Source organism: Rhopalosiphum maidis, chromosome 1 (genome assembly GCF_003676215.2).
Source record: "Rhopalosiphum maidis isolate BTI-1 chromosome 1, ASM367621v3, whole genome shotgun sequence".
Classification (NCBI taxonomy): Eukaryota; Metazoa; Arthropoda; class Insecta; order Hemiptera; family Aphididae; genus Rhopalosiphum; species Rhopalosiphum maidis.
Window position 1 is genome coordinate 7,861,474 of NC_040877.1, and position 22,719 is coordinate 7,884,192.

Below are 22,719 nucleotides of genomic sequence, written 5' to 3' on the forward strand. Positions count from 1 at the left end.
ACTGCTAGGTATATTGAAAAAGTTATAAATATAATGAAAGCAAAGTTAACAAGACTAAATATTAGAATAAAAATTGCCGGAGAAATTGTTCCAATGATACGATTTGCGGATTACATTGTGGTAATAGCAGAGAGCGAAGGGGACATACAGCGTGCAGCTGATGAAATGAATGAAAAGCTTACCTATAACATCAGAAATTAAAATAAATAGCGCAAAAACGAAGATCTTTGTCTAACCTAAATGGTATACCTAGGGAGCAAAATCACATCTGATGGTAAGAGCGTCCAAAAAATAAAAAAACGCATAGCATTAGCAAAAACTGCTTTTAGTAAAACATATAAATCACTCATTAAAAAAAAAATATATTTCAATATCAAAAAGAGACTTATTAAAACATATGTATGGAGTGTTGTAACATATGGATGTGAAACATGGGTGATAATAAATGATACCGAAAATAAAAAACTAGTATCCTTTGAATTGTGGTGTTAGAGGTGTATGGAAAGAATAAGTTGGATAGAGCGGAAAACAAATAAACAAGTACTCAGCACTGTGAAAGAATAACGTACACTCATAGATACGATTAAAACACGGTGTTGGAAAATGGTTGGACATGACGTCCTGAGACGCCCGAATAGATGTATAATATAATATTATAGAGGGTATGAATGTATAATAGAAGGAAAGAAAACTGCAGGATGTCCACGAAACTCTTATATAGGACAAATTATTAAATGTAATGCAAGAATCAAAACCTTTAAGGAACTTAAAGAAAAAGCGAGCAATCGGTCAGAATGGAGAATTGGAGTTGTAGACCTACCTTGGCAGTGGTACAATTAGAAAACAAATTATGGGGAGGGGGTTACATTATTACAATATAATATATATATATATATACATAATATAAGTACATATAGGTTATTATACCAGGCTACACAGAAATTTCGGGGGGAACTTACAACCCCTTAACCCCCCCACGCACACACACAAACATACCACCACCACTGGTTGCGCCACTGAACCTTGGGGTTGAAAAAAAAATGTACCTATATAACTGTGTTAACGATATACCTATGTTCTATCATCTCTACCTATGTATCGTTCTACACTAGCTATTTTAACCACCTAATATATACCTATAACTTCGTTAATGTGTCATTAGAAGTTCAATCTAAAACATGCATAAAAACATAAAATGCAGAAGTAAAGATAAAAAAGGTGGGCATCAAGTGGATATCGCTCTGCTGTATAGTAGAGATGGAGATGAGTAGGTCACTATAATGGATATGTTAAATTTGAATACAATGACAGGTATCATCATTGTATACGAAAAATGATTCTGAACGGAGATGATTTGTCAGTCTAGGTTAATTAGTAGGATATATTATATTATTACTTATATTTAAATTGTAATATATCGTTATTTTACTCGATTTCGTAAAAAAATAAATTTTATACGCTCATAAATTTTTTTTTATATTGACGCTGGAGTATTTTTTTACAGTTATTTGAAGAAAAAGTTATGGAGAACTTTGTATTGGGTTTTTTAACCTTAGATATAATTCACAAAAATTTTATGAATTTTCAACTTCAAAATTCTTTGCAAATTTTCGCGATTTTGACATATTTTATAAACATTTGAACTTTAAGTGCTTATCAACAAAATTGTGAGTAATGATTTTTGATTTTTTTTACTACGATAAGTATAACTTATAATAAACCTTGTATTAAATTTTAAAGGTTTTTTGGTAAGCCAAATTTTTTTTATAGGTACTTCAAAAAAAAAAAACTAAGAAAAATCGAAAATTTCAATTGTCTATAAATAGCTTAAACAAATTCTAAATATTTTAAAAAGTTAATTGTAAATAGATAACGCTAATATAAACATTTGATGCAAATTTCAAATATTTACAATGATTCGTTTTTGAGTTACAGCACAATAAAAAAATCGATTTTGTCGAAAAGTGGTTATGCGTGAAAATTCCCATTTTTCCATTATTTTTTCGGGGTTTTTTCTGACACTTTTGAAAACTACTGGAAGTTTTTTACGTTTGACCCCCCAAAGTACAATTTTCTTTTTAAATATGGGCTGAAGTCAAAAAATCAAAGCACTATTATTACTCCAAAACGTGATGACAGACATAAAAATAAAAAAACACACATCATTGTAAAATCAATACATTCATCACTCTGTACAAAATCTAAAATAAAACGACATAACAATATTATATTGTATACCAATACTTTAATTTTTCTAACATTACTATATTATATTCTAAACCTGACAAAATAATATTATTTAAAAGAATAGGTACTTTTATTATTTTTTTAGCATTATTATTATACTCTACAACTAAAAAAAAAATGGTTCATATTTTATTATTATTATTAATTTGATATCTAACAAAATTGATTAATTTGATTTGAATATTTATCGTATTTTTGGAAAATATGTAGGTTATAATATAATCATTAATTTAGTAAATTATTTTAAATACTTTTCAATACCTATAATATATATTGTGATATTGTGTATAGACGATGTACATATTTATATAAACTCTGCCTGTAATTCATACTTTATTAATACTTTTTTTAGAGATTGGGCCGTAATGAATTACGGTGAACTACCGTAAAACACCGCCTAGTTTGACCTGTTTGTTATCTAATTTAAAGATAAGAACATAAGTATTTTAAGGTTCCATGTAATATTTTTTTATAGTTTAATTTTAAAACAAGCTTATGAGTATTTTAAGGTTATAAATTGTCTTTAAATTTTAAGCTACTCATTATTTAGTATTTACTTAAAGATTTAAGTATATATTATATAACTTTAGACGTCAACCACACATGGGGATACGACGTCCGTTTATAACATATACGTGTATAATAATATATTATATATATATTTTTTAATAAGCACAATTTTAAAATATGATATTTAAATAAGGCTTAACCTTGTTCTTTTAGTATCCCAACTTAATACCAAGCAGTGAAAGAGATCATGTTATAGTCAAATTCAGGAAACAAAAATGGTCTGATGATGAATAATAATTATTACATGATAATGAATAGAAATAGACACGAGTACACGACTAAATTATTTAAGAAACTGAAACCCAATAAACCAAATTTCTTATTACGAGTTACATTTATAAACGTAGAGAAGGCAAAGAAAATGGAGAATTTTAAGTTTTAACCTAACCTTACCTAGCACAATGGGCAATGACCATATTGGAAAAAAGTTTGGTACCAGCTACTTAAAACGTTACAATAGTAGGATAGATAGGTAGTTTAGTTCAGCATAATGAATAATCAGAGATAGAAATGACACATTGATATATTGTTCAAATGAAACCAAGAAAAATTACCGACAGATAGAAAAAAGGAAGAGTATTTCGATGACCTGCTAAGTATGGAAACCTTCGAGTTATAAGTAGGCAATTCAAAGCGTAAAAACTGGAAACTTCCTGGCGGTGACGGAATAAATACAGAATTGATAGAATATGGTGTTGGGGAACTATAATCTATAGGTATTAGGGAGACATGCAAAATAATAAATAACTGGAAACTTAGAGTAGTGCGATCATTATAACATTATTAATATTGTACGAATAAGGCGAAAAGCTAAAATGTTATAGTTACAGTCTATAGAGGTATAATCATATTATTAGTGATGGCGTACATGGAATAACTATATATGACTATATGAGTGCAACAAATTGGAAAGAATGCACTTATAGATGGATAATTGTGTCAATTGTGGAAGGGTTTTGTTATAGCCACAAAGCTTTTCAATGAGCCATAGAGCGAAAAATGAAGAAAAACGAGATGAAAAGTATGTAATAGGCACGTAGAAATGTAGAAGAAAAGAGGTAGAGGAAGATCAAAGCGAAATTAATAGATAGAATAGAGTACAGGGGTCGGGAAACTGCGGCTTCTTAGAATTATGCAATCTGCGGATCTTTGGAGTATGCATCAATATCGAGACCCGTAAAATAAAAAATAATTAACGCTAATTAAATAGATAAGTTTTTTTTTATTATCGTATTTTATAATTGTAGGTAGGTATAATTAAATTAAATAATATATGTTATTTTTATATCTGTACTGACAATAGACAATATTCGTAATAATGTAATGCGTAGTAATTATAATGTATTAATGAAATAAAGTTTTTTTTTAAATTTGAGACTTATTATTATGATTTTACCAATTCCCAATGTAATTGTTGTGTAAAACATAATATTAGTTATTTATTGTTCCAAGATGGCATATTTTTTTTTATCTTAACCAGAGTGACTGTGAAAATCATGATTTTGTAGTTATTTGAAAAAAATGGATCATTTATAAGAAAAGGTTCCGGACCCCCGAAATAAATAATAAGACGAAAGTAGGTATCTGATGTAAGTAATTAAGTGATATGAAACCAGTGGCCGTGGCGTATATAGAATTTTGGCAAGGACCAAGCGGGAGATACGTTGGAAAATATATAGTTTCCCTGAGGGAATTTACATTTAGTATCACCATCACTACTAGCTGTTTCTCGAAAATGTTGAGGGTTAAAATTATAAACACATAAATAACTATAATTAAATCATTAAATCAGTTCATTTTTAAGTTTAAACAAAGTAAAGCAATGAAGTAATAAAAAAATAAAGTAATGTAACAATAAATGACAAAAATAATTTAAATAACTATAGTGGGCAATTTAGTATTTTAGTTTAATTGTGATATGTGTTCTGTTATTGGAATTATCCAGAACGTTGGACGAAAATATATATTCATGTATAGGTAATAATATACTCTTATACTTTGTTTGTATAATATATATTATTTAGTTATTTTATCACAATATTTTTTACAATTTATAAAATATACATACAGTCATACCCATTAATATTACATGCCTTCGCGGCGTCGCCCTGCAGGCTGCAATACGTTTTGAGTTTTTGATGCATTATAACGAGTTGCTGAATATTCAAATATTGTATCATGTTTATCATTTACTAAGGTTCCACAAACTATTTGCCTTAAAATAGCAATCAAACGCTTATTATTAAAAGCATGGTTATTGGTTAAGGTACCTTTACCTATAGTCGGATAGTTATTGACATTAATAATGGCGATTGACGACCGACGATATTTTACGAAATGAAACGTTTTAAATTATATTTAGCTATTTGGTAATAAGTAGTGATGTATAATTAATGGGCATTAAACAATTTGACCATACAATTCGCAAATGCTTTATGTATCAATATTCAATATATCATTATAAAGTGTAGTATTTTTGATAAATGTTTTCTGTATTTCTATAATTTTATCTTATAATACCAAAAATACACAAACGATATTATATTCATATCAAAAAAAAAAAAAAAATCCAAAAGGGGTTTTATTCTCTATATCATTCTTCTCCTGTAAATACGCTCCTGTAAGGGCAGAGCTCTATGGGGGTGTAGGCCGATTCTAAGTAGTCGGGAGTGAACAGTGAACAGTAAATGAAAAGAAGAGATACATGCCAGTAGCCACAGTGGCGTATTTACGGGGGGAGGGATATGGGGGATAGATCCCCCCCATTGGTCTTTTTTTTACTTGATAGGTTTAATAATGTCGTACATATATTACAGAAATACAGAATAAAATTATTGAAAACGCTACATTTTATTATAATATTGAAATTTTAAAAATTTGGAAATATTATGGTTGATGGGCGTAGTTAATACACGACTTACTGTTAAATATGTATATGATTGAACAGTGCCGGCGCTAGGTATTGCGGGGCCCTGGACAAGGTATTAGCCATTAGGTGCCCCAGAGTACCCCATTCTAATATTATACATGTGTGATGTGTAGTATAGAATAATACATTTATAGACTTATAATTTGTTAATTTAAATTGTAATTATGTAAAATGTCAACGTGTCTCACGGTATTAAGGTGATAATTAAAAATCGTGGGGCCCTTTAACATGAGTGGGGACCTGGACATTTGTCCCATTTGTTCTCCCCTAGTGCCGGCGCTGTGATTGAAAACAATTCGTATTGTAAATCGTAAAATTCCGTCAACCGTCATTATTGTCAACAACGATCCGACTATTATTATACTTTTAATAAAAAGCGTTTGGTTGCTATTTCAAAACTTATTGTAAGGTGAAAGTATATATATATATATATAAATAGGCATTCTAAACAATAAGTTCTAATAATTAAATGGTATACAAATAATAAACAAACTTAAACACTAAATACGAGTTATTACTTATTTTTATAATATTTATTATTGCATTAGTTAATTTTTATAGCATAATAATTCACTATTCATTATAATCGAACACTCACATTAGTGCCAGTGTCGAACTTTCACCTAGGCAAACTAGGTAGCTGCTTAGCAGTGCCGGCCCGATGGTTTTGGGGGCCCGGTGCAGAATTTTGCGGGGCCCCATATATATTAATTTATTAGTTATTTATATATACATTATACAATATACACATCTACATTTTTTTATTTTCTAGGGAATTACTTTAATTTTATATAATTTTGTAAACTTTAACTTTAATTTATGTTAGAAACCTAAATTTTTATGTATAAACTATAATAAAATCCAATTTGCATTTTGCATATTATATAAGACACAAAATGAGTAGGTTTAATGTACTTAGGTTCAGTGAACAAACAATGTTTTATTAATAAATATTTTTATTATATTGAACATAAATTATAATCATGATGCAATGAGTATACATTTACTTAGAATAAAAAAAAATAACATAATATAATATAATTTAAATATTTTTTTCCGTGCTTTTTTTGATGCAAACAGATCAATTGTCTCATCGTAGCTCAAAGAATCGGCAATACTATGTTTGATGATGATAAGGGCCAAATTCATAATGCTGTGATAGATTGTTTCTTACTATTTTAACTATTCTTTGTCGGAGAATTTTGAAACGATTGGGTAGAATTTAAAGATAATGTAACAAATTTGTCGAAAGATTGACGCAGTTTATTTAAACATTTTTCCCTTTTTTAATTTCCTGACGGATAACTTCTAAACTTATCCCGATCTCAAGATGATACGATACAGAAGTATACGAACTACAAAGTATTGTTTTTGTAAATAAATGCCTGTGAAAAAATACTACTTATCAGTCTTGTTTTTAAAATTTAGATAGAATTATTTTAATAATTCTACATAGACAAAAAACAACACGGGACGCAATTTCTGTATTACTATCTACGGGGAAATTATTATTATGTTTATTTATAGATAAAGTGATATTCGTAATAGTATAATTTCTGTTCTGTGGGGCCTCGCACAAGCGCGGGGCCCGGTGCCGGTTGCACCGCTTGCCCCCCCCCTTAGGGCCGGCACTGCTGCCTAGCGGTCATTAGTCTTTACCTTCCCAGGGTCTAGGCCCCCAACCAAGTACCAAAAAAGGGCCCTTCCTTAGTAGCTGTATTGAGATCTCGAAACTCTTAAGTTCAGAGCACTGGCTAGTGCATTATTTTTTACTGTTTTGATTTTTCGTCCTATACATATATATTTGTATATTTATCAATAAGCACTACTATTGTATTCTTATGGTTTACTCCATTTTATAAAAAAATGATAATAAATAATAAATCTTCAAAATAAAAAAATACAGTCTTGTATATTTATGTGTAGGTACTTATTGATAATAAGTATATAAATTTTCAACATTTTTGAGAAACGGCAATAATGGTAAGTGTACTCCTCCCCTCAGTAGAGGAAATTATATGTTTGCCAACGTATATCCCCCCCCCCTAGACAAAATCCTAAATACGCCACTGCACAGCCATAATAAGAAAATGGTTAGTCAAACGTATAGGTGGATTCAAAATCAACATTAAAACTACTGCTGTATATCAGTCGTACCAATTACTCCAATAATGTATTTTGAGCTATAAAAATAGGTATTGTATTAAAACTATATGATTAAAATTATTTCACCATCATTCATTGTGATTTGCCATTTGGTATAATATTTAAAAGTTATTGCATTTTTTACATTTTTTTCTTTCAGTTTCTTTATTTTAAAATTAATTTGCAGATATGTATATATATATATATATATTATATATATTATTTTCCAGTAGTTAACACCATTATTAGTCGTTATTAACAGTATATTATATTATGTTCATGGTCGTTATTAAGCCTGAGCAAAATAATCATGGACCACGGTGCCTTATGAATCGATAACGTAATAAAATTGAACGACAATAAGTGGCAACACTGTTCATGAAAAGCAGTTTTACTATGATGTAATACAATAATAATAATAAATTAATAAATAATAAAATTAGGTAGACAAAAATACAAAATTGATATATCTTTAAACTTTAATACGTCTGACTAGCTAGTACAGAAGTAAACACCTCACGAGCAACAACGTTTCAGCTCATAATTTTAAGTTATATGATAATCAAAATGTTAATCGTTTCATTCGTACCTAACTTTGTTGTGAACAAAAAAGAACGCTTAAAACTCTTGTTTAAATAATCAAAACTCGAACAGATCATTAATCGAGGAGATGTAGAAAAAGAAGTAGATCAAGGAGTTCAAGAAATTATAAAAACAATAATGTACATTTTAATAATACAAATTAGGCATGTCAATTGTGATGTCGAGTCAAAATTAATGGTAAAAATAATATTTTATTCAATAAAAATATTAAAACTGAAATGTAATTATACTTAATACTTAAATATGTATTATTATTGAAGTATATTTAGACAATATATAAATTATTAATTAAGAGTAGCTCCAATGGTAAAGCAACTAATATAAGTATACAATATACCTATAATTGTATTTACCAGAATATTTAATTGTCTTATTTATTATAATTAAAAAGGGATACACTACATATTATGTAAATATTTTTTTTAAAAGAGGAGAGATTTCGTTCTCTGCATCCACTTTCAACTTAAGTACTGCAGGCTAATAGTTGTTTCCCCAAACGCTGCAGAAAGAATAGGCACACGATTATTTACAAATAATCATGTCCATAAAGGCTTAAAATATTAAAAATGATCAATATTTACAGCCTGCCGGTTTTTAAAACGCGTTTCCTAGAATTTCGTCGTAACATCTCCTATAACTATAGAAGTGCTAGTTCTAGGACATTTGTCATCTGGGATTAGTCAAAATGCAGTTACAAGTAATAATATGCACTCACTACTCCTACAATACAATTTTTAAAATATAAATCAAAAAGTTTATTTTATATATGAATAATGAATATTGACATTTGTCTTGATATTTAAGGTGTATAATATAATGCAAAAATCCTTTCAAAAATATAATTTTATGAATATTTTAGTTAAATAAATATTTTAATAACTGCCTAATTTTCCGTTCAATCATTTTTTATATACAACACTGTATCAGAGAGTATATAGATAATTTTCCCTTTATCTTAGTCGTTGGAGATTAAGTTTCCTCTCTGTTTAATCTGTTCTATATGTGCCAAACGAGTTCTCCACAATTTGATAAAATGGTTGCGACTCGTTGTTGAGCAACTTGGCAGTGAACATCCGAGGCCTTCTCAAGGTCGCAAGGGTTGGTGAATGTGAATCGAGCAAATAAGAGATGATATAATATAGTATTTTAGAAGCATGATTCTGTCGATACCTACTCTACAGCGTGTACAACATCATATAATTTGTCTAGATTTTTAATTTTTTATCTAGTTACATACTCGAGAATATCGTTATTTTCTAATGACAAATGGTTTTAGGTCAATTATTATTGACTCAAGTACATATTTCAGTGAATTTATAAATGTACATTATCGCCTATCTATTGGCCTTATACGATACTATATCATATAGATTTTAGTCTCTAGATTGGGTATATATATTATACCTACCTATTAAACGATATATAGGTACCTAAATTCGTTTGGGGAAAATATTACGGAAAATACGTGAATATTATATTTTGTCGGTAAATCACCGACATTTTTCCATAAAATCGATTTTGATCGTCCAAAATCCAAATGGTACAGGATGCAGCTGTGTCTAGCTAGTTCGCTATATTATTTGTTTTTGATTAGTAGCGACTAGTGACTTTTTAATAGCTATTATAGTTACCAGTGCACGTCCTAAACTATATAATCTACGAATGTATCTATATCCAAGAGATTAATTATAAATATTTAGTGAGCATCACGTACAGTAGGTACTAGGTATATCTACGGTTAAACAATTTTTAATATATAAATAAAAAAATAACATGTATAATTACATAATGTTATAAAAAAACATCATTTTAGATCTTGAGCGGCTATGCTTAGGAGTTGGGATGATTGTATTCAGATAAATTGTTTAAATTATTTATTGGTACATTGTGATTATATTAAGCCATTTAAGCCCCTAATTGGTCTTTGCTAATATATTTGACGTCCATAGCGATAAATCTATCACTTTATTGATATATCTATTACAATTATTACATACTTGTCTTATTGGTTATTTCAAATTTTTAATCAGTTAATAGTTTTAACTTGTTATCATTAATTTCTTAATAGGAAGTAAATAAATACTATCAACTTATTTATTAATTTATTACGGTCTTAATGATTCTTATTTCTTGATTAACTAATGATAAGACACAAAAATCTTTTGTACCTATTCAATATTTATAGTTATTACTTTAATAGTTAAAAGTTATAATTGTTATAATATATTATAGGTAATTAAAACTTATCCAAATGTCTGAGATATCGTGATGTGTTAAACTTCTATGTATTTTTTCATTTCAATTTAGAAATGTTCTAAAAATTACCAATGTTCAAGTATTGAGAATTTTGAATCGTCTTCTAAATAATACTATAAGAGGAAATTAAATTTGAATCTGGTGATAATTATACTTTACAATCGTGAGTAACAATTAAAGCTATTACAATATTTTTTTTATTGTAATACTAATGATGTATCTAACTAAACATGTTTTCCTGTTTTGTATAGCTTTTATCATGTTTGCTTCAATGTTTAAATCACTCTTTAATAAATCTGGTAAAAATGTCAAGAAGAAACCTACTACTGTGGAATCTCAACTAGTTGAAACCACGAAAAAAGATTTCGAAGACATGCTTATTTCGTTGAATGAGATTGATGTTGACATCAAAGAAATTTTAGATAATAGTGTTAGTTGTTCTGTGTCATTAGATAACATTATTGATGGTATTGAGGCTATTGAGCCAATTACTGATACTCATCAAGAATATTTTAATGACAGTGCTTCGGTTGACAATTTTGACGACACTAAAAGTGAAGTAAGCTCTGTTGGAGAAAATCAGCTAGCTTTTGAAATAGTTGAAAATGTTGATAAAAACAACACTGCAGACAAAATTAATAACTTTCAGTGTTTGTTTACGTGGAACATAAAACCAAATAACAAAAAAAATATAATTTTATCGATACAAAATAAATATGGAGATTACAACTTGGATTTATCTTCATCTGAGTTTACCTTTGAAAGGTTGGTAGATAATATTAATACTAAAAATATATATATCTTTGATTAAGTATATTTTTTTTTGCATTTTATGCACAAAATAGTTTAATGCTTGATTTGTATGTTGGTGTTACAAATATAAAATAAATAATGGATGACATTCCTATTTGAAGAAAAAATTATAATATATATAAATAAAAAACCAGCTTATACTTCAAAAATTTAATTTTGGTTCTTGTGTTTAGGTATGTAGGTAATTTAATTATTGGTTATGAATTATTCCACAAAGGTGAGTCCGAATTAGGACAAATGAAAATATTAGAAATTGGTAAATGGCTTGAAGAATTAGATAATGGCACTGATGAATTTTATTTATCTATTAATGTTGGTATTCAACATGTTATGAAGGCAACTTTTATTCATATGTTATTTGCCACAAATCTTACTGGAGAGTGTAAATGGGTATGTTATTTTTTAGTTATTATCATAAGAATATAAACTTAATTTTCATTTGTCATTTAACAATTTATATTAAAAATAAATATAATTAGTTCTAGAATATGCTTAACTTAATGAGCTTAATAACAATTTAATTGTGTATGTAACTTAGTATCAATATTGCTTCACAATCGGGTTTTGAAAAACTACTACATAATATAGTGTACACTATGGAATGGTTATCAGTAAAAACCAACAAGATGAAAAACGTTAATTTTGGTTAAAAGTTATTAAAATAGTTGTCGTCATAAATAAAATTATTTTTAAATAAATATATAGAAATTCAAAAGTATGCTTGTTAAAATAAACATTACATTTATATTAATTTTTGCACTTCGGGTTAATTTAGTGATGTTAATACCTATATCAATTAAATAATAATATGTAAGTTATATTTGTATATATAATTATACCTGTTGGCTTTGATAAAATAAAATTCACTGGGTATATTATGAAAATTTTTTTTTATAAAAATACATGCCAAATTACAAAATAAACTCAAAACATTATGTGAAGAATATTTAAATGGGGAAAGAGATTTACCAAATTTTTTAATAGCAATAGCATGTACTATTCAATATCTATTATTTATTTATTTAATTTAACAATTGACTTATAATATAGTTATACTTTAACTAATATTTGGAATTTTAAAGTTAAATATATTAACGTTTTTAACATTGTTGTTTTTTCCTAGATTACTATAGAACACATGTTGAAACTTTATGATTATTTTCAGTTTTGGTTTTTAGAATAATAAAAATATTGATTCTTGTTCTTCAAAATTACAAACAATTTTTGGTAATACTAATTTTAACAAATTTCCCTCCTAAATTTAATACACAATTAAAAATATACATATGAAAAACTATATGATCCAAAGCTATTAACATGACAAATGTATTTATAATGCAGGATATATGTTTATTAATGACTGTAATTTTTGTTTAATTTATGTAAAAATATATTTTAATTTGAACTAATATTTTTATCAGTTTTTGACAAAATAAATATGTATTAAAATTTAAATTAGTGCAGAATGAACATACCAATTTTTATTCCAGTATATTTATCAGTTTTAAAATTCTTAATTTTTCAGTTGTTGGATGATATCATACCGTTGGCTTATATGGATTCTAAATCAAAAGCCACTGTACATGCAGTACGTGCAGCTGTATTTACTGAGTATGGTGGAAGTCCTCACGTTTTTAAAAGAGCTTGTAGCAGTGCAAAAAGAGCATGTGATTTAGATCCTAATACTTCGCAGTGGTTTTATATTTATTCACTTGCTTTGACAACTCAAAGGCAATTTTTACAATCACATAAATCGACTCCAACAGATAATGAAAAAAATGCTGTTCAGAAAGCAATTATGTTGTCTGATGGAAATAATACTATTTTCAATTACCATAGAATGATATTAGATAGAGATACTGCGATTCAATATTATCATGATAATAAAAATAATCATGATAAATTTTGGATTGAAAAAAATCGCCAGGCAAATGAAATGATTGTTAAAATGATCAAGTACGTAAAAAAATTAATTATACTTGGTATCATAGAATAGGTATATTATTATTTACTTATACACTAATTTTGGTATAATCTTTCTGTGCTATAAGTGTAGACTATATTCCGTATTAGTTAAAAATTTCAATTACATCTAATATATAAGTATTTAAAACGGAGAGTAAGCTTCCTATTTATTTTTAATATAATTATTTATTTTATTATTTTAGAACTATTATAAGCATGGAACCAAAAGACCCTCTCTTGGTAGTTAAGTGTGCTAGAACAATAATGACACTTCCAATTATGGTTCGTGATTTAAATTTGGGAAAACAATATTTGACAAAAGCCTATGAAATGGCACCAAATGATGCAACTGTTTTAAAAGCTATTGAAAAAACAGTTGAAGTTTATAAAGATATAGTAAGATATATTCAAAAATAATTGTCATATAATATTTTAGACAAATGTTTTTTTTTTAATTAGTCCAAAAAACAAAGAACTAGAACAACTGAAACTAAAAATAATTATCCAGCATCGAAGAATAGAAAACCAAAATTAGGATCCGATTTAGGATTTATCGTAAAAAAACAAAAAAATGGAGAAGATCCTATTCCTTACCTTACTGATTTAATTTCTAAATATAATGGACTCGATAAATCAAAAATTATAGCTCAGCTATGTTCTTATATAATATTATTCACAAACAACCTAAGATCTGGCGTCGAAGAGTTTATTAAGTTGATAGAAATACCAGGAATGGCCAATAATTATATAATAACGGTAATTATTATATTACAATGATTTTCAGTAAATATAATATTTAATGTTTTACACATTTTTTAATTATATTACATACATTTTCTTTTACAACAAATTGTTTTCTTAATGTATATATTTTTATTTAATATATATATATATTTATAATGTAAATAAAAAATATCTATTATAACATTTTCTTATACATTCTATTTTAAGTTCTCGTAAATGTTTGCTAATTTTTTTATTTTTTATTTGTTTTAGCAACATTTTTCATCATTTGGTTCAAAAAAGTTTCACTTAGCAGAACTTATTTGTAATGAAATAAGGTTGGCTACAAATTCAAGTAGCACTGCTCCTGATGATATGTTGTACTTTTTTAAAATGTTAACTAAAATCATGGAAACTTGCAACTTACAGATGAAAGATGTTGATTCATCTTTGAAAGCCAAGCTAATCATTGATTCTTCTGCTAAATCTTTATTGCCAAATAATACACCATATGAAAGTGGAACAGGTTCATCAGATAATGAGAGCGATGTTGAAAAAGTTTTTGTAAAACGCAGTACTAGAAGATGTAAGTTTAAGCAAAATATTGATCCTAAAGTATTTTTCAAAATGCCTGAAGCAAATAAAGGATCAAATGGAAGAAAAGATAAATCTTCTGGTAATCATTTTCCCTCAAGAAATTATCAAAATAAAAACCACCCCGCAAACACAACTGCAGCAATTGATGAAATGAATTTTAAAATGGCCAAGTTTTTAAATATTTCTTCTGGTCAAGAATCAAGATATTTTGAAAACTCTAATATTTTGACAACTGAAAACCTTAGAAATGTACAAACACAATCACAAGTAGAAGAATATACCCACCAGTTATATCAACATATTTCAGCAAATAATAATACACATCAACATCAGATAAATATACCGGGTACTTCAACAGGATATTATGGTAGATATAATACAGGTAATCCTGCATTTCCAAATGTTAGTTCTATGTCTGAATATTCTCAATTTAATAATCAACTACCACCTTCATTACTTTCTATAAGACCTCAAATTAATCAACAGAACCCAAAACCTCGTTCGGATAAGTCAAGACAAAATAAATGGACTACCAAAAATAAATAAATTTACTGATTTGTTATTATTTTTCTTTGATTCAATAAAAATGTAAGCAGTTTTAATATGATAGTAATTTTAGTAAGTAAGATATTTTTTTTATAATTTTTTTCTTTTAAGATTTTAATTAATAAACCTTTGTGTTTATTAACATAACTTATTTATCAATAAGTTATGTTAGCTTCTATGTATAGCTTATTATAATATCTCATGTTAATTATTTTACTTCAATAAGTTTATTATTTTTAAAGAGAATGTTAAAGAGTGTATCTTGAAGAGTTGTTTTATTTTTATATAATAATTAATCTTCTCTAAGGATTATTTACAATTACATTATTTATTTACTATTTAAAAAAATACTAAGCAACATAAAGTTTTATTCACTTTGTCTAAAAATATTATTTTGTATTTTAATTAATTTAGACTTTGTTTTTAGTGATTTGTCATTTGCTTTTTAAGCATTTTGATATGTAGTAAATTTCAAATCACATATTAATTTTAAAGTTTTCCCTTTATCTAATTTTTAAATTTCTATATTATTATGAAAATTCAAATTATAATATGTTAAAATATATAAAATAGGTTGGTACCTAATATTTTTTTAGTGTAAGCAAAAAAGTATAATTAACTGCCTTAGTTAAGATTCATTATTATTAAAGTTTATTGGTGTTACTATTTTATACTTAATTGATTCTTTAATACTTTCTGTATATTTTATGTTATGTTTATTGGTTGAGTATATTTTTAAATATAAACAAATTTACTGCTTAATTGGTTATACCTTATATGAATTATTTAAATTAAGGTGTATGTTTTAAAATTATTTTTGAATTACCATAAAAAACATTTAGTCAATTTTTGATCGAATGGATATAAATTTAAATTATACCAAATTAAATACTACTAATATTTTTCATAATGATTAATTTTATTTTTATTTTATTCATATAAAATTTGTTCTATTAGTGAAAAACCTTTTTACTTTCTTGATTTTTAATCAAGTAAGTATGGTAATTGAAATGAAAAAAGTCTGAATTTTTGTTAAATGGAAAAATTATAAAAATGTAACTCAGTTGTAATGAGTAAGTGGGTAATCAAGTTATCTTTAACATAAAATATTAATGAGAGTGATCCGATTTCACACCCAAATGGTATAACGTTTTGAATTCACAAAAACGTCAGCATGAACAGTTGGAAAATTTCTATTTTTTAACTTTTCTCCAAGACTATTATATACCTAAAAAGTTGGTTGGTAGCTTATTAATAAGGGATTATCAAGTAGATACAAAATGTGTGATTAAAAATTTTTAAAAAAAATTATTTAATTTTTCACAGTTAAAAAAATATAAATTATCTCGCTTGATTTTCATATAGTGTGGTAGATTACCGAAACTGGAGAATGGATTTTGTTATTTGGGGTCTTGTTAAATTCATATTGGCTAGGAGAAGTGCTGTGAAGATTTTCAGAACTTCATCTTCAACCATTAACTCACTACAAAGGTATAAAGCTGAAAAACTTAAAAAAACGCCCAATAAAATGTGTTTTAATTTTTTTTTGAAGCTCTATAGTGAATTAACTATAAAAGATAAAGTTCTGAAAATCTTCAGTGCACTTTTCCTAGCCAATGTGAATCTAACAAGACCCCAAACATTCAAATCCGCTTTCCGGTTTCAGAGATCTATCATTAAATGAAAATAAAATACATTATACATACTTACATATTGCATACAATTAAAGCATTTCTAAAAATTGAAAATCAAGAAAGTTTATATGCCGATCTCTGATTTGGCAAACGTTTTTTATATGCACTTAAAAGTTTTATAGATATAGGGCCAGTCATTATTATGCCCTACCCTAGCAAATATTGAAACGACGCGTTTGCAACAATGTATCAAGATCAGATAATTAAAATCAATTTCTCAATCTAAGTTCTAAGGAGTGTAAAGGTAGGAGTATTTAATATCTGTTATTGTATCAATATAAGATATAATTGTATCTATTTGCCTGGATAGCAAAGGTATCCTCATAGAGGAAAAGGAGGATTCTTATCATGTAGCTTTTTAAAAATGTCTTTAGTTTTTTAGTTATGTTTTCAGTGACTTAATAACTATTTATAATGACAATATCTAATATAAATAAAATGTTATTTGAATTATTAATGCATGTATTGCAAATAAATATAAATTATATAGTAATAATTAGGTAGGTAGGTACTAATAATAATATAGTTAATAAGTTACATTTTAATTATATTTTGTTGTCTTATACGTGGTTAAATTATTTATCCATCTTTTATGTTAAACTTATTTAAGGGCAGGTACGCTAGTAATTTATTCGGTTAGATTAACATAGCAATTGTTTTCTTCTGTTATTTTTAATATTAGAGTAGATACCTACCTATAATTTAGCTGTGGGTGAGTTGTGGCCCAACGTGTCGTTTACGATGTTGGAGACTGGTGAATTTCGATTTTTGGACTGAAAATATTTTAGTTGTAGGTGATTTGCGGCCCGAGTAATTATCATTACTTAAGTCTTAAAGTAAATCATTGCTAATGTTCAAATAAAAAAAGGATTCCTACAAGGGTGTACGTTATCATCTCCACTTATAACTGCTAGGTATATTGAAAAAGTTATAAATATAATGAAAGCAAAGTTAACAAGACTAAATATTAGAATAAAAATTGCCGGAGAAATTGTTCCAATGATACGATTTGCGGATTACATTGTGGTAATAGCAGAGAGCGAAGGGGACATACAGCGTGCAGCTGATGAAATGAATGAAAAGCTTACCTATAACATCAGAAATTAAAATAAATAGCGCAAAAACGAAGATCTTTGTCTAACCTAAATGGTATACCTAGGGAGCAAAATCACATCTGATGGTAAGAGCGTCCAAAAAATAAAAAAACGCATAGCATTAGCAAAAACTGCTTTTAGTAAAACATATAAATCACTCATTAAAAAAAAAATATATTTCAATATCAAAAAGAGACTTATTAAAACATATGTATGGAGTGTTGTAACATATGGATGTGAAACATGGGTGATAATAAATGATACCGAAAATAAAAAACTAGTATCCTTTGAATTGTGGTGTTAGAGGTGTATGGAAAGAATAAGTTGGATAGAGCGGAAAACAAATGAACAAGTACTCAGCACTGTGAAAGAATAACGTACACTCATAGATACGATTAAAACACGGTGTTGGAAAATGGTTGGACATGACGTCCTGAGACGCCCGAATAGATGTATAATATAATATTATAGAGGGTATGAATGTATAATAGAAGGAAAGAAAACTGCAGGATGTCCACGAAACTCTTATATAGGACAAATTATTAAATGTAATGCAAGAATCAAAACCTTTAAGGAACTTAAAGAAAAAGCGAGCAATCGGTCAGAATGGAGAATTGGAGTTGTAGACCTACCTTGGCAGTGGTACAATTAGAAAACAAATTATGGGGAGGGGGTTACATTATTACAATATAATATATATATATATATACATAATATAAGTACATATAGGTTATTATACCAGGCTACACAGAAATTTCGGGGGGAACTTACAACCCCTTAACCCCCCCACGCACACACACAAACATACCACCACCACTGGTTGCGCCACTGAACCTTGGGGTTGAAAAAAAAATGTACCTATATAACTGTGTTAACGATATACCTATGTTCTATCATCTCTACCTATGTATCGTTCTACACTAGCTATTTTAACCACCTAATATATACCTATAACTTCGTTAATGTGTCATTAGAAGTTCAATCTAAAACATGCATAAAAACATAAAATGCAGAAGTAAAGATAAAAAAGGTGGGCATCAAGTGGATATCGCTCTGCTGTATAGTAGAGATGGAGATGAGTAGGTCACTATAATGGATATGTTAAATTTGAATACAATGACAGGTATCATCATTGTATACGAAAAATGATTCTGAACGGAGATGATTTGTCAGTCTAGGTTAATTAGTAGGATATATTATATTATTACCTATATTTAAATTGTAATATATCGTTATTTTACTCGATTTCGTAAAAAAATAAATTTTATACGCTCATAAATTTTTTTTTATATTGACGCTGGAGTATTTTTTTACAGTTATTTGAAGAAAAAGTTATGGAGAACTTTGTATTGGGTTTTTTAACCTTAGATATAATTCACAAAAATTTTATGAATTTTCAACTTCAAAATTCTTTGCAAATTTTCGCGATTTTGACATATTTTATAAATATTTGAACTTTAAGTGCTTATCAACAAAATTGTGAGTAACGATTTTTGATTTTTTTTTACTACGATAAGTATAACTTATAATAAACCTTGTATTAAATTTTAAAGGTTTTTTGGTAAGCCAAATTTTTTTTATAGGTACTTCAAAAAAAAAAAACTAAGAAAAATCGAAAATTTCAATTGTCTATAAATAGCTTAAACAAATTCTAAATATTTTAAAAAGTTAATTGTAAATAGATAACGCTAATATAAACATTTGATGCAAATTTCAAATATTTACAATGATTCGTTTTTGAGTTACAGCACAATAAAAAAATCGATTTTGTCGAAAAGTGGTTATGCGTGAAAATTCCCATTTTTCCATTATTTTTTCGGGGTTTTTTCTGACACTTTTGAAAACTACTGGAAGTTTTTTACGTTTGACCCCCCAAAGTACAATTTTCTTTTTAAATATGGGCTGAAGTCAAAAAATCAAAGCACTATTATTACTCCAAAACGTGATGACAGACATAAAAATAAAAAAACACACATCATTGTAAAATCAATACATTCATCACTCTGTACAAAATCTAAAATAAAACGACATAACAATATTATATTGTATACCAATACTTTAATTTTTCTAACATTACTATATTATATTCTAAACCTGACAAAATAATATTATTTAAAAGAATAGGTACTTTTATTATTTTTTTAGCATTATTATTATACTCTACAACTAAAAAAAAAATGGTTCATATTTTATTATTATTATTAATTTGATATCTAACAAAATTGATTAATTTGATTTGAATATTTATCGTATTTTTGGAAAATATGTAGGTTATAATATAATCATTAATTTAGTAAATTATTTTAAATACTTTTCAATACCTATAATATATATTGTGATATTGTGTATAGACGATGTACATATTTATATAAACTCTGCCTGTAATTCATACTTTATTAATACTTTTTTTAGAGATTGGGCCGTAATGAATTACGGTGAACTACCGTAAAACACCGCCTAGTTTGACCTGTTTGTTATCTAATTTAAAGATAAGAACATAAGTATTTTAAGGTTCCATGTAATATTTTTTTATAGTTTAATTTTAAAACAAGCTTATGAGTATTTTAAGGTTATAAATTGTCTTTAAATTTTAAGCTACTCATTATTTAGTATTTACTTAAAGATTTAAGTATATATTATATAACTTTAGACGTCAACCACACATGGGGATACGACGTCCGTTTATAACATATACGTGTATAATAATATATTATATATATATTTTTTAATAAGCACAATTTTAAAATATGATATTTAAATAAGGCTTAACCTTGTTCTTTTAGTATCCCAACTTAATACCAAGCAGTGAAAGAGATCATGTTATAGTCAAATTCAGGAAACAAAAATGGTCTGATGATGAATAATAATTATTACATGATAATGAATAGAAATAGACACGAGTACACGACTAAATTATTTAAGAAACTGAAACCCAATAAACCAAATTTCTTATTACGAGTTACATTTATAAACGTAGAGAAGGCAAAGAAAATGGAGAATTTTAAGTTTTAACCTAACCTTACCTAGCACAATGGGCAATGACCATATTGGAAAAAAGTTTGGTACCAGCTACTTAAAACGTTACAATAGTAGGATAGATAGGTAGTTTAGTTCAGCATAATGAATAATCAGAGATAGAAATGACACATTGATATATTGTTCAAATGAAACCAAGAAAAATTACCGACAGATAGAAAAAAGGAAGAGTATTTCGATGACCTGCTAAGTATGGAAACCTTCGAGTTATAAGTAGGCAATTCAAAGCGTAAAAACTGGAAACTTCCTGGCGGTGACGGAATAAATACAGAATTGATAGAATATGGTGTTGGGGAACTATAATCTATAGGTATTAGGGAGACATGCAAAATAATAAATAACTGGAAACTTAGAGTAGTGCGATCATTATAACATTATTAATATTGTACGAATAAGGCGAAAAGCTAAAATGTTATAGTTACAGTCTATAGAGGTATAATCATATTATTAGTGATGGCGTACATGGAATAACTATATATGACTATATGAGTGCAACAAATTGGAAAGAATGCACTTATAGATGGATAATTGTGTCAATTGTGGAAGGGTTTTGTTATAGCCACAAAGCTTTTCAATGAGCCATAGAGCGAAAAATGAAGAAAAACGAGATGAAAAGTATGTAATAGGCACGTAGAAATGTAGAAGAAAAGAGGTAGAGGAAGATCAAAGCGAAATTAATAGATAGAATAGAGTACAGGGGTCGGGAAACTGCGGCTTCTTAGAATTATGCAATCTGCGGATCTTTGGAGTATGCATCAATATCGAGACCCGTAAAATAAAAAATAATTAACGCTAATTAAATAGATAAGTTTTTTTTTATTATCGTATTTTATAATTGTAGGTAGGTATAATTAAATTAAATAATATATGTTATTTTTATATCTGTACTGACAATAGACAATATTCGTAATAATGTAATGCGTAGTAATTATAATGTATTAATGAAATAAAGTTTTTTTTTAAATTTGAGACTTATTATTATGATTTTACCAATTCCCAATGTAATTGTTGTGTAAAACATAATATTAGTTATTTATTGTTCCAAGATGGCATATTTTTTTTTATCTTAACCAGAGTGACTGTGAAAATCATGATTTTGTAGTTATTTGAAAAAAATGGATCATTTATAAGAAAAGGTTCCGGACCCCCGAAATAAATAATAAGACGAAAGTAGGTATCTGATGTAAGTAATTAAGTGATATGAAACCAGTGGCCGTGGCGTATATAGAATTTTGGCAAGGACCAAGCGGGAGATACGTTGGAAAATATATAGTTTCCCTGAGGGAATTTACATTTAGTATCACCATCACTACTAGCTGTTTCTCGAAAATGTTGAGGGTTAAAATTATAAACACATAAATAACTATAATTAAATCATTAAATCAGTTCATTTTTAAGTTTAAACAAAGTAAAGCAATGAAGTAATAAAAAAATAAAGTAATGTAACAATAAATGACAAAAATAATTTAAATAACTATAGTGGGCAATTTAGTATTTTAGT

The 22,719-nt window shown here is 27.2% G+C and overlaps 1 protein-coding gene across 4 annotated transcripts; it reads left to right on the top strand.

Annotated features, from left to right (window-relative positions):
* The first annotated feature begins 8,374 nt into the window (after window positions 1-8,374).
* Window positions 8,375-16,044, top strand: LOC113549459. 4 transcript variants are annotated; one of them, XM_026950770.1, is made up of 8 exons: window positions 8,375-8,671; window positions 10,727-10,913; window positions 11,002-11,515; window positions 11,737-11,953; window positions 13,089-13,519; window positions 13,732-13,924; window positions 13,988-14,284; window positions 14,525-15,394. In XM_026950770.1, exons 3-8 carry the CDS (start codon window positions 11,010-11,012, stop codon window positions 15,392-15,394), a joined length of 2,514 nt encoding a protein of 837 aa, XP_026806571.1. In that variant the 5' UTR covers window positions 8,375-8,671; window positions 10,727-10,913; window positions 11,002-11,009. The 4 variants fall into 4 exon arrangements, with proteins under 4 accessions (XP_026806571.1, XP_026806572.1, XP_026806570.1 ...); XM_026950771.1 differs by having other exon boundaries at window positions 10,802-10,913; XM_026950769.1 differs by lacking the exon at window positions 8,375-8,671 and having other exon boundaries at window positions 10,695-10,913.
* The last annotated feature ends 6,675 nt before the right edge of the window (window positions 16,045-22,719 follow it).